This window comes from Bufo bufo, chromosome 2 (assembly GCF_905171765.1).
Source record: "Bufo bufo chromosome 2, aBufBuf1.1, whole genome shotgun sequence".
NCBI lineage: Eukaryota > Metazoa > Chordata > Amphibia > Anura > Bufonidae > Bufo > Bufo bufo.
In genome coordinates this window covers 492,643,247-492,657,155 of record NC_053390.1, presented here as the reverse complement: position 1 = coordinate 492,657,155, position 13,909 = coordinate 492,643,247, and the positions used below count along the sequence as shown (strand labels likewise).

The following is a 13,909-nucleotide window of genomic DNA, read 5'->3' as shown; positions in this document are numbered from 1 at the left end:
GTTGTTGTTCTGAAGAGTTGCTGTTGAACCTGGCTCTGCTGAAGTTCAATGATTTCATCGAGGTATTCATCATTGACATCTGTTGTCTCAACACTAAATGTGAACGGCTGTCTCACCCATGCTGGATAGGACTCTCCTGTAGGGAAGTATCCATCAAGAGACGTTGCAAGCTCATCTAAGTGCGTGGCAATTGCTTGCTTCAGTTCCGTGGGTACAGAAATGTCTCAGATTCCAGATACATCTTCGATCTTACTTACACAGTCGTCTAGCAGGGGAAAGCTTGCGAAGTTATCGTTCTATATTCGTCGTTTCCATAACGGTAGCTTTTTTTGAAAAGCCTTCAGGTTTTCTTCCGCTTCGATCATGTTGACTCCACCGCCCTGCATCTGTTGATTGAGATGATTTAGAGCTGCAAAGATATCAGTCATGTACGCTAAAATGAGAATGAACTCAGAATCTTTGAAGCAATCTGCATGACAATGTTGGTGCTCTTGCAAAAACAGGGCTAATTCCACACGCACGGCAAAAACACGATTCAACACCTGTCCCCGGGATAACCACTGAACGTTGGAATGGTACAGAAGTACCTCAAATTCAGATCCCATTTCTTTACACAGCTCCCTGAAGATGCGGTGCCTCAGAGCACTATTTCGCACATAGTTCACACATTCCACTACAATTTTTAATACTTCTGGCAGTTTTGGAGGCAAGGTTTTTGTTGCCAATGCATGCCTATGTAGAATACAATGCGTAACAATGATGTGTGGTGCATCGGCTTTCACTAGCGCACCAAAACCAGACTTTCTTCCCAGCATGGCTGGAGCTCCATCCGAACAAACTGCAGAAACCATATCCCACGAAAGATTGTTGTCTTTGAAGAAGTCATCCACAAGTTTCTTCACATCGGCTGCCTTAGTTGTTGTTGTAAGAGGCTTACAAAATAAAAACTCTTCCTTTATCACGTCGTCTTTCACATAGCGCACGAATACTGCAAGCTGGCTTAGATTGGAGACGTCTGTGGTCTCGTCGAGTTGAAGGCTGAATTTTGTCGGGCTTGAAATCAGATCTGCAACTATTTGAGCCAAGATGTCTTTGCTCATGTCCTCTATTCTGTCGCTGATGGTGTCATTTGAAAGAGGAATTTGGGATAACTTAACTTCAGCCGCTTTTCCCAGCATGATATTCGCCATCTTCAACACAGCTGGTTTTATGAGTGTTTCACCAATGGTGTGGGGTTTGCCCTGCTTTGCGATCAGGTAAGCAACTTCGTACGATGCTATGAGGATCGGTTTGTTGATGGGTACAAAGCCGAGAACAGGCAGACTAGCCTTTTCATCGAATCTGGCTCTCCTCACCTTGAATTCAGCGAGCGTTGTGTTCTTGTATTTTCCATCTCCATGCAGCTTAAGGAAGTGTTCTCTTAGTTTTGCCGGTGCTAGACTAGAATTGCTCAACTTGGCATTGCAAATCATACAGTTAGGACGCTGACTCCCATCACGTTCCATTATACATGTGAATCCATATTGTACATATTCGTCCGACCACTTTCTTTTTTTGCTCGACATAGTTAGTTTGAAGGGATAGGCCAAGCGATGTTGTGTGATCACCTGTAGCCAATGATGGACAAGCGGGGCGAGTCGGGTGTGTGTCTTGACCTCCAGGGCCGGACTGGGGATACAAAGCAGCCCTGGAAAAAAAATCTATGTCAGCCCCATAAGTCACTGCGCCTAATATACTACTGCCCCCCCCTCCACTATCTAATACACTGCTGCCCCCTCCCCACCACCCCCAATACACTGCTGAACACCCTCCCACCCCCTAATAAACTGCTGACCCCCCTCCCAACCTCCTAATACACTACTGACCCCTAGCCTCCCAGCCACCCCAATACACTGCTGACCCCCCAGTCCCTCAATACACTGCTGACCCCCTCCCAAAACAATCCCAGCCCCCCTAATACAATGATGACCCCCTTCCCAGCCCCCCTAATTCACTGCTGACCCCCCTCCTAGCCACCCCAATACACTGCTGACCCCCATCCTTGCCACCCCAATACACTGCTGACCCCCACCCTCCCAGCACCCCCAATACACTGCTGGCCCCTCCAATACAATGCTGACCCCTTAAATACAATACACAATAGGTCCTCCAAGCCCCTTTACTCTTACCTGTAGTACAACAGGTCAGCTTAGCTCAGTGATGCCGGTGTCTGTGTGCAGGAGGGACAGGATGCCGCCGCCGCCACCATGCTGTGCAGTCACTAGATCCGCCGCCGCGCAGCCGCCGGATATGACGTCATGTAGTCATATGCCGCTCACATCCGGCGGCTGGCGGAAGCAAAATCATTGCGCTCGCTCGGCTCTTCTGATCATGAGCCGCAGCGGGCGCAAAAGGAGTCTGAGTAACAGGAAATAAATATTTTCCTGTCTTGTGGCAGCCACCTATCAAAGCCCAGGGGGCTCTATGAATGGCACAGGCAGCGCAGTGATGCTGCTGTTGCCTGAAACAACCAATAAAAAAGCTCCTTGCAGAAAAAAGCTTTGTTACTGGTCGCTTTGAGCGGGCTACTGCTGAATTGAATGCAGGCAATGATAAAGTACATGGAAGACAATGATAAAGTACATGAAAGATATACTCTATTGGACTGTAATATTCAGGTTAAATTGCCGTTTTGGCCCTTTGTGATAAATAAGTGGGTTTTGGATTGCAGTTTGTGCACTCAGCCTCTAAAAGGTTCACCATCACTGACCTAGACCATCACACTTCAAAAATAGATGCCTTGCTGCATATTTTTTGCGCTTATAAGTTACTGTCATTTTTGCTTTTTACTGCTTACCGAGAATCACAACCTGCGGTCTTATTCTTGACAGCTGCCTCATCGCCACCTGAACTGTCATCATCTGACTCTTCTGACTGAAGGCCTTCCACCATAGACCTTAAAGGACCTAGAAAGCAGAACAAAAAAATTAAATAAAATGATATTAGTAAATTTTCAAGATTTACATATGCAGCTCTTTCAAAAGAAAGGATGCAACTTGCTTTTCAAATTCACTCAGTTGCTCCTTATAAAATAGAAACTCGCATCTGGCTTTATTTTATGGCTCGTGAGGCAAATCGTGTGGAAAGACTGTAATCCTCCCCAGTGCAGCATGCCATTAAGAAGTGGTCCTCAACCTATGGCAGTCCTAGAATGACCTAACACCGACGTCCAGTGTGTTTAGAGAAAATCCGGTCTACTGAACATATACAATGACATTCCCTGGATAAAGGAGGAGGCTTTTATATACTGCTTGACAGGAAAAAAAATTCTACAGTCTATGTCTAAGGCCACGTTCACATGTGTGTTGAGTAGTGTTGAGCGAAGCAAGCTTCGGATGCTTCATTCGAAGTCGCTTCGTTCTAAACGTCTGGATAATATGTATGGAGATCAGTCTCCTTAGGATATTGGAATGTATGGGCTCCGATGAGCCTAAGTTAGTTATTCACAAATACTTTTTTGAATAACTTCGGAAGTTGATTTTTAAAGTGCAAAACCACTTTAAAACTTGAAACCAAAACTTACAAGGTACTAGTTGGAACCAAAGCAGAGTTTGGTTTAAAGTTTTAAAGTGTTTTTCACTTTAAAAATCAACTACCGAAGTTATTCAATGAAGTCACGCGCGACTTTGTGAATAACTTACTTCAGCTCATTGGAGCCCATACATTTTAATACTGTATGGAGACAGATCTCCGTACAGTATTATTCTGAAGTTTTTAAAGAAGCATCCGAATTTCGTTTCGCTCAACACTAGTTGTGAGCTCCAGCATTCTGTTCCAGTCACTGTATCTGGCATATATGCCGGCAAGCAGATGGATTTCTGCTAGATCCCATTTCAGTGAATGGGGATCCGGTGGTGCATGGTGGTATCCGGCTATACCGGATACAGTGAACTTCAGCAGTCTATTCCACTGCTTGAACAGACTGCCGGAGTTCTGGAGACCATTTTTTTTTTTTATCTGGACGAAATAAGTGCAGGAAGTGTTGACTTTCTTCAGGCACAAACACACATACAAACACCATGGGGCCACCTTTTGCTCCGGGGTACAGGGGTGATCATCAAGAAAGCACACCTACTTTCACCTGCTATAATTCCCGACTTGACAGCTGCTCCCAACCCAGAGAGATGGTAACTCTCTGCTAAAAGAGTCGTGGTTGCCTAGGCAACACTGGAGCACTTCAGCCCCAGCAATACCTAGAACGCTGAAATAGTGGTGAGGGGCCATGGGCCAGTACACAAACACAGTGACTGTGGACTAGAAAAGACGCAGGCACTTTATAGTACATTTCTTGCTAAAAATGCGTCTGAGAAAAACGGTAATAAAATACATTGTTTAGGCTACATGCACACGACCGCATCGTGTTTTACAGATCCGCAAAATACGGATGCCGTCTGTGTGCGCTCTGCAATTTGTGGAACAGAACGGGCCTCCCAGAATAGAAACGCCTATTCTTGTCTGCAAAACTGACAAGAATAGGACATGTTCTATTTTTTTTTTTTGAGGGGCCACGGAACGGAGCAAGGGATCCGGACAGCACTTTTACTGCCCCAATTAAGTGAATGTGGCTCGGATGTGGACCCAAACAAAGGTCGTGTGCATGAGGCCTTAAACAGAGTTCCTACACTGCAATATCCCGCTGATTGTAATGCAAAAACTATAAAAGATACTGTATAAACATTATTGTTACTGTTCAACCGTATGACGTCTAATATGTCAGTAGCTACATTAGGGGTAAACTTTTGATAGCATAGGTTTGCAGACAGGTGGGTGCAAATGCACAGCTACTGGACAAGTACACCACAGCTGCCCTGTGGCATCACAGTACCCCAAAAAGCAGGCTACACTCTGTAAATAAGAAAGAGTCTGCATCAGAAATGGTGAAAATAAAGCAAGCTTTTACCAAGTCACTAATAGCTACAACATTACTGCATATAACCAGGATTTAGACAAAGCCAATAGGTGATAGGTTTCTTTGAACAACAGGAGCATACCTTGGGTGTGGTTTTGTGAAGGTTCAAAGTCTGACTCTGAGCTGGAGTCTGAACTTGAGCTGCTGTTTGATGGACTTGATGGAACAGACTGGAAAAATCACAAAATGAAAATATTCACAGGCAAACGTAAAGAGGAAGTAAGCAACAGCTCAGACTGTTAAAATGTTCTGACTTGATTCCGTTTTCCATCACATTATACACTGCTTGTTTACTAACACCCTGCAATCTAGCAGCGGTGGCCGTGCTTTCACATTATCGGAAAAAGTCAATGGGAGCGGACATAGGCACGCATGAGCAGCAGCTCCCGTCCTGGCCACTTCATATCTGTGCTGCAGCTGTGAAAGTACTCCGGGAAACGAGTAGTGTATATTGTGATGGAAAAATGAATCAAGCCAGCAAAGGAGCCAATATAGACGATCACAATACATTAGTAAGTGTCTTGCATTAAATGGGTTTTCTGTCTGCTTGTAACTGATGACCTATCCTGGTCATCAGCATCTGATCAGTGTGGGTCTGACACCTTGGACCTTGCCGATCAGCTGTTCTTCAGAATTGGGCTGAGTTGTGTCTAGGCCACGTGACGTCACTGGCCTATGGTAAACAGACAGACAGTCACATACACACACATATACAGTTAGGTCCAGAAATATCTGGACAGTGACAAGTTTTGGCATTTTAGCAGTTTACCAAAACATATTCAAAAAATATATACTTTCACCTCCAAAAAATTACTACTTTACATTCCCCATATGTCCACTTCATCTTTGGATCATTTTAAAAATGACATTTTATTTTTTTGGAACATTCCCAAACCCCAATTTTATCAGGACCAGTTCAGTAACGAAGCAACTTATGGCTTTTGAAGAGCGTATTTAGCTGGAATGGTAATTGGGAGCTATGTCGCATATGAAGGCACCCTGAGGTGGCGCTACAGTGGAAACCCCCAAAAAGGGACACCATTCTGGAAACTACACCCCTCAAGGAATATTTCAAGGTGTGTACTGAGCATTTGACCCATCAGGCGTTCCACAGAATTAGGAAACGCTTGGCTGTGAAAAATAAAAATTACAATGTTTTCCAGAAAAAGTTGCTTTACACCCACATTTTTCACTTTCACAAGGGTAACAGGACAGAATGCACCCCACATTTTGTTCCCCATTTCCCCCCCTGAATACGCCAACACCCCATATGTTCTCACAAAATTATGTATGGACGCATGGCAGGGCTCTAGAGTCAAACAGCTAAATATGGATTTTGCTGACATGAATTGGAAGATGTGTTTTAGGTGCCATGTAGCATTAAATAAATTCCTAAGGTCCCTAGAAATAAAAACCCCCAAAAAGTGACCCTATTTTGGAAAGAGCACCCCCAGACGAACATTTCAAGTGGTAGAAAGGGTACTTTTCATCAAACAGGTGGCTCACAGAAGACAAACACCTGTGAAAGCATTTTAAAGCTCACATTTGTAAAAATGAATAATTACTAGCAGACCCCAATTTTTTCCTTTCACAAGGGGTTAAAGGAGAAAATGCACCACAGCATATGTTCCCCATTTTCTGCCCTTTTTGCAAACACCCCATATGTGCTTGTAGCCTGAAGTACGGGCGCAAAACAGGGCTCTAAAGGCAAAGTGAAAATATGGTTTTTGCAGGCCTGAAAAAACAGACATGGATTTTAGCTGCCATGTCGCATTAAATAAATTCCTGAGGTCCCCAGAAATGAAAAACCCCCAAGAAGTGACCCCATTTCGGAAAGAGCACCCCCGTACAAACATTTTAAGTGGTGGAAAGGGTCCTTTTCAGCAAACTGGTGTGTCACAGTGGTTGTTGGAAAGTGGATATGCAAGCGAGGTGGACTAAATCAGAGATATAAAGTGGAAATATTACAGGGAGCATAAAGGATTAAATTAAATTAATACTCCATGGATGAGTGGTAGATTCTGAAACACTCCTGAATGCACAGGCCAGGTTTTTCAACGCAGGTTTCACAGTGGTTAATAGTGTATTTCCTTATCCTCCTTTTGGAACACACCCTGCATCTTTTTTGGGTCCTCTCCTTCCTTGTTGTCTGGGGGACTTGACCTGGAAAATGTTGCCCTGGTACAACACAGGCACCGTAACCTACTGAAGTACTGGGTTTGAAAAATTAGGGCCTTGATAACCACCTCTTGGAACTGAAGGAAAGTTCCTCTGTGGCCTGCAGAATATACAATGTGTACGGCCACCTTTTTATACCACACTTTCGTTTTTCGTGTGGCACTGTAGGGCTTCAGAAGTTGATCTGAAAGATCCACCCCTCCCATGTGCCTGTTGTAGTCCAGGATACAAACTGGTTTGGGGACAGTGGTAGTGGTACCTCGTACAGGAGCAGGCATTAGTGTGAATGTTGTCCAGTACAAGGACGTCTTGTCCTTAACCACCAGCATGATATCATGGAGGAGAGCCCTACTTTCACCCATTCTCAGTGGTTGCCCTACCAGGGATCTAGGGAGGCCTCTCTGATTTTTGTGCACTGTGCCACAAGCCACAGTACCTCGGCAGTTAGGGACCTGAATAGGGGTATGCTGGTATAATAAGGCCGTATAGTGTATTACTGTAGTGCAGCGGCGACATGAAGCGCACGGCATCATAACAACCAATGACGCCGTGCGCTCCTGCTCTGAACAGGAATCCAGCCCGGCATACCACGGACCGCTCTCGGCCGCGGAACGCGGCCGTGTGCATTCGGCCTTATTATACTAGCATACCCCTATTCAGGTCCCTGCTCTGAACAGGAATCCAGCCCCGGCATACCACGGACCGCTCTCGTCCCACACAATCTTCCCACTAACTCTTAGGATGGGGGGGCATTCTGGGGGTTCTATCCGGGAATCTTTCCCTTCATAAATGCGGAACTTGTGGATGTACCCGGAGCTACTCTCACAAAGTTTGCATAACTTTATGCCATACCTTGCCCGTTTGCTAGGCAGGTACTGGCGGAATCTAATCCTCCCTTTGAACAGTAATAGGGACTCAGCTACACATACATTTTTAATCGGGGTTGTACACCTCACAAAACTTTGTGCTGAAGTGGTAACTTTGAACGTCGGGTAAATGTTCGGTCGTTTTGGGATGAGCACTGTGCATTGCCATTGTAGTGAAGGATTTTCTGAATTGAATCAAATCAAATCGATTTAAATTGGAGTCTGGTAGTAAATTTCCAAACTCCAATATTGCCTAATGTTTTTTTTTTTGTTTTTTTTTACAATGCCCATATGCAGCACGAGTCCCCAAAATGTCATCATGTCTGCTGCACGTACTGGGGTCCAACCTTGGGGTCTAGCGTATGGCAAAGTAGGGTTCTGATCAATACATTGTTGGGAGTATAAATTGGTTTGGGCCACCATTAAATTTACAAGATCTTCAGAGAATAAGATTTAGAAAAAATCTAGCTCAGTGAAGACCGCACAATCTATCTGAATTCCTGAGTTGCCCACAAACTCTGGAATTTGGGGCTGATAATCTTCAGGGGGTGGGGTCTATGTGGACTAACTCTGGGGGACTGCCTCCTTTGCTACTCTGGGGCGCCTTCAAGAGGGTCCCTCATCAGCGGATGATGATGAGGGGGGTAAAGGAGTAGAGGAAAGTGGCATCCTCTTCTCCCTCACTAGCAGACTCCGTATCGGAGGAAAGGATGGTATATGACTCTTCAGCTGAGTATACTCAATGGGATGGACGGGCCATTTTTACACTGAACAAAAATATAAATACAACACTTTCGGTTTTGCTCTCATTTTGCATGAGCTAAACTCAAAGATCTGAAACATTTTCTACATACACAAGATCTGGTAGACAATCCTGCAGTCAGCAGGCCAATTGCACACTCCCTAAAATGTTGCGACATCTGTGACATTGTGCTGTGTGATCAAACTGCACATTTCAGAGTGGTCTTTTATTGTGTAAGTCTAAGGCACAACTGTGCAATATTCATGCTGTCTAATCATGAATATGCCACACCTGTGAGGTGGAATGGATTATCTCGGCAAAGGAGAAGTGCTCACTAAACACAGATTTAGACAGATTTGTGAACAATATTTGAGAGTAATGGGTCTTTTGTGTATGTAGAAAATGGTTCAGATCTTTGAGTTCAACTCAGGCAAAATGGGAGAAAAACCAAAAGTGTTGCATTTATATTTTTGTTCAGTGTATTTCATTGGGGTGTGACGTGTGAAATGTGTAAACCTTTATTTAGTGTGAGGGGTGTGTATGTAGTGTTTTCACACGTGAAGGGGCTTGTAATACATTTGAAATAAAATTTGGAAGAAAAAAAAATAAAGTCTTCTGTACAAAAAAGTATTTTGCAAAAAAAAAGTATGTTCTGCAACAAACAAAAAACTTGCAGTGCAAACTGAGCAGACGCAATCAGTAATGGACACTACTGATTGGTGCTCCGTGGTTGCAAAATATACGCACGCAGATGGTGCGTTCGTGCAAAAACCTAAACTCACTAACTGAAAAAAAAAATCTCTAAAGTGTGCAGATGCTACTGAGCACACTACTAATCTGTGCTATGCAGCATGCACACAGATTGTGCGTGTGTGCAAAATTTGTAGTATAAAAATTCACTACAATGCTCTGCAAAATGCAAGCACGCAAACTCACACTAACTGAAATTTATACAGTGGCGATCAAAATTAGAGAACACTACACAATTTCCGAAATGTCAAGGTCATAGTGTAGTCCTATGTGAATATATCCCAACATGAGTAAAAACGAGATTTTTGTATAACTTACCAGTAAAATCTCTTTCTCGCTCTTTCCTTGGGGGACACAGAAGACCTTGGGTATAGCTCATCTCCCTAGGAGGCGTGACACTAAGTGAAGACTGTTAAGCCCCTCCTCCACAGCTATACCCTCAGCCTGGAGAGAGAGACTGCCAGTTGCGTGTCCAAGTAGTGAGAAAAGGCAAAGTCCAAAAAGTGGAACCAACAAGCCAACTACCCAAAGGGTAAAACAAACTCGGAAACAGTCAGAGAAGAACAAAGAATGGGTGGGTGCTGTGTCCCCCAAGGAAAGAGCGAGAAAGAGATTTTACTGGTAAGTTATACAAAAATCTCGTTTTCTCGCCCAGTTTCCTTGGGGGACACAGAAGACCTTGGGACGTTCAAAAGCAGTCCAAAGGGGGAGGGACCACAGCACCAAGGCGAAGCACCCGAAGGCAACAAAAAACCGCCGCCTGCAGACCAGGCGGCCCAAGGCAGCATACGCCGAAGGCCGAGTATGCACCCTGTAGAACTCGGTAAGGTGTGCAAGGAAGACCAGTGACCACCTTACAAATGCATGGCCGAAGCCTAATGCCTCCGGCCCAGGAAAAACCGACAGCTCTGGCAAAATGAATGGTGACACCAAAAGCAGAACCCTGCCCTTGGTGCGACAACCACAGCAAGAGCCACACTGAGAAAGCGGAGGAAAGCCACCCTGGAGGCCCTCAACCCCTGCGCGGACCTCCTGGGAACACAAGAGACCGAACGTCGACAAGAGTCGGAGATCTCCAAGTAAAAAACTGCAAGGCCCAAACAACGTCCAAATCGGTGAAGTGTCCGTTCCCGGGGGTGGGAAGGGGAGGACGACTGCCTCAATGAAATGAAGGACAAACACCACCTTCAGAAGGAAGGAAGAGACAGAATGGAGAACAGCCCTGTCCTGGGGGAAGACAGAAGGCTCGGAACAAGAAGGGCCGCCACTCAGGCACCAGTCAGAGACACGATGGCTACAGAAACCCAACCGTACAGGACAGAAGGAGTAGAGAGGACTTCTGTAACGGCTCCAAGGAAAAATTGGAGCGCCAAGAGCCCAGTATGTGGTTCCCAGGACGGTAACGGAGGGCAGTACAAAGGAACCCAAGAGCCGCTCCATGGAAGAAGTTCCTGACAGGCCCAGAGGGTCGGGGAACGCTGAAAGAGGAAGGACAGGAACGACACTTGATACCTCAAGCAACGGAGTCCCAGCCCCAGGTCCAGGCCGGGCTGGAGAAAGACAGAACCATGGAGAGAGAAAGGCAGAGTGGGGGAACGCCCAGCTTCCCACAGAACCCCAGGTAAAGTCCTAAGTCCTACCACAGATCCTGGACGAAAACTCGGCTAGAAGCGAACACTAGCGAGCTCACTAGAGTCGCCTGGGCAAGCGGGCGAAAACCCAATGATCAGTAACACGGGCAGAACGGTCGGTAGAACGGGTCCCGTCGGCCCCGAACAATGTTGTCCCGTATCCACCCGGAGTGGGGGAGCAGACGGACAGGAACCGAAGGGTCCGCCCAGCAACCGCCCGATGCCAGGACAAGACAGGCTAAAGCCCAAGCCGATGTAGCCACCACAGGAAGACGTACTAAATGGTAGTCCTCCCAAGTTACCGAGAAGGTAAATCCATAGCAGAAACATTGCCTAGAATGGAAAAAACGCAATCTGCACCCAGCGGGAGGACAGAACGCGGTAGACCCGTTAGATAGGTACACAGCTAGTACAGTCAGTGTGGACAAGACACCAGAACCATCCACCTGAACAACCATGCTCTTCCCAGAGGGGAGGGCAGAGAAGGAACATCCTCTGAAGCGTGGCCGGAACAGAAGCCACATCGGAGAGATCCGTACCGAGTGGGAGCCAAACAGAACCGGCGAGAAAAGGCAGTCGAGACAGAGGCCGGGATAACACCCTCCAAAAGAAAGGAGGAGTGGGCATAGAGAAGCCATAGGACAGCTCAAAAGCAGAACCCCGCTACACTGAGACGCCCGGTTCACCGCTTCGCAGAAGGCGAATATCCTGAAGAACTCAAGGTGGATGTCCTCCGGACCTGGGTAAGCGAGCACCCAAGAGAAGTTGGGTGACCTTTCCCAAGAAGAGCGGCCCGAACCTGGTAGAAGGAAATAGTAGTAGGCGAGGGGACCATAGTCCCGCCAGAGCCAACATAGAATGCGAAGGGCGCTGCAGACAGCACTCTCGACCATGTGACCACTAGCGCAGGGAAACAATGCTGCGGGAAGACGAATGGGTACGTGTCTAGGAACCACGAACACTCCCCGGCGGAAGGGCCAACGAAATGAATGAGCACCGCCCAGCTCTGAGCAGTAGCGAGCAGGTAGAGGCCGTCTACTTATATATAAGGCATTCATTTGTTTGTTGGACAACACCTTAGGCTTACACAGGTGGACAGAATGATCTCTTTAGAGAATAGTGCAAGGCTTGCTGCAAACACCGTCTCCCAAGAGAAAAAAATATGTCGCAGGAGGAAAGGAGGGATACGTACGAGTAGCCCCGTAAGCAGTGAGAAGGCCAACCCATCTACGGGACGAGAAGGTATACACGGCCCAAACAACGCACAAAAACGTCCACTCACTGCCAAAATATCACTCAGCGAAGGCCAGCCAGAGTGCCACAGTATCTACGGAAGTGCAAAGTGCAAACTGAAAAGGAGTTATGCACAAGACTAGTATGGTATGCGATGGAACGCAAAACTGACCGCCCCGAAAGGGGGGAAATGTACCTGGCAAATTGCAGTCGGCAAGGGTGCAAAAGCCCGCCCCAAAAAAAGGGGGGAATGCCCAAGGCCGTACCTACGTCAGAGAAGTAGGGCATACCATACTTCGCCCCGAAGGGCGCCATGCACATAGCCACACAGTATTAAGCAGGAATGCAGGAGGTCCACCTAGTGAAAGGGGGACATGCACAGGGCTATCCTAGCATTAAGTGAGTGTGCAACAACTCACCCAACACCGAAACTTCGTGAGAGTGTAACTACTCCCAATGAAGGGGAACATGTGCAAGTCCAATACGGCACATACAAGGACAGCCTTGGATCTCGTGAGCGTGCAAAATTCCTCCCATGGAATGAGGGGTGGTCACGCACAAGGCCAGCACGGTATCCAATGGGAGCGCAAGCGTTCCACCCATGTTAGAGGGCCATGCTCAAGGCCAGCAACGTATCCGGTGAGAGTGTAGTATGCCGCCCAGAAAAGAGGGGGGGGGTCATGCACACGGTCAGCATCGCATCCAGGGAGAGTGCGATCAGTCGGTGAGAATGTGTGCATGTCACCTGAAGGAGGCGTGCCCATGGCCGGCAGCGAATCCAGTGAGAGTGCGTACACCGCCCACGGAAGAGGGGTCATGCATATGGCCGGCAGCGGATCCAGTGAGAGTGCAAGCACCCCGCCATGTATGGGGTTCATGCACATGGCCAACAACGTACCGGCGAGAGAACATCACCGACCGAGGGAGTGTATGTATGCCGCCACAGGGAAAATCCAATGAGAGTGCATCATACCACCTATGGAAAGTGGTCATGCACATGGCTGGCAGTGAATCCAGTGAGAGTGCCAAATGCCGTCCACGGAAGGGAGTCATGCCTATGGGCGTCAGCGAAATCAGAGAGTGCAGCATTCCGCCTATGGAAGGGGGTCACGCACATGATCGGCAACGAATCCAGTGAGAGTGCAGCGTTCCACCAATGGAAAGGGATCGTGCACATGGCCAGCACCGTATCTGGTGAGAGTGCAGTATTCCGCCTAAGAAAAAAAAAAGGGGTCATGCACAGATCGCAATGAATCTAGTGAGAGTGTAGCGTTCCGCCTATGGAAGGAGGTCGTGCACATGGCCAGCACCGTATCCGGTGAAACTGCAGTAGTCCGCCAATGAAAGGGGGATCATGCACAAGGCCAAACCGTAGCCAGGGAGAGTACAGTATCCCGCCCAGAAGGGGGGTCCCGCACATGGCAGTACCATAACTGAAGAGGGTGACGAATGCTGCCTACAGAAAGGGCCGCATGCACTTGACCAGCGCCGTATCGTGAGAGAGGGCTAGGAGGGTAAAATGACCCTGGCAGCGCCGCAGCCGGGGAGTGCGACATGCCGC

General features: G+C 47.2%; 1 protein-coding gene across 2 annotated transcripts in view; it reads right to left on the bottom strand.

Annotated features, from left to right (window-relative positions):
* MLLT1 (MLLT1 super elongation complex subunit) overlaps window positions 1–13,909 on the bottom strand; it is a 285,107-nt gene that overhangs the window by 36,613 nt on the left and 234,585 nt on the right. For both annotated transcript variants that reach the window (XM_040417782.1, XM_040417783.1), the window contains exons 7-8: window positions 5,031–5,118; window positions 2,837–2,945 (exon numbers count right to left, since the gene is read on the bottom strand). In XM_040417782.1, coding sequence (XP_040273716.1) covers window positions 2,837–2,945; window positions 5,031–5,118 — 197 coding nt within the window. The remainder of the gene's footprint in view (window positions 1–2,836; window positions 2,946–5,030; window positions 5,119–13,909) is intronic.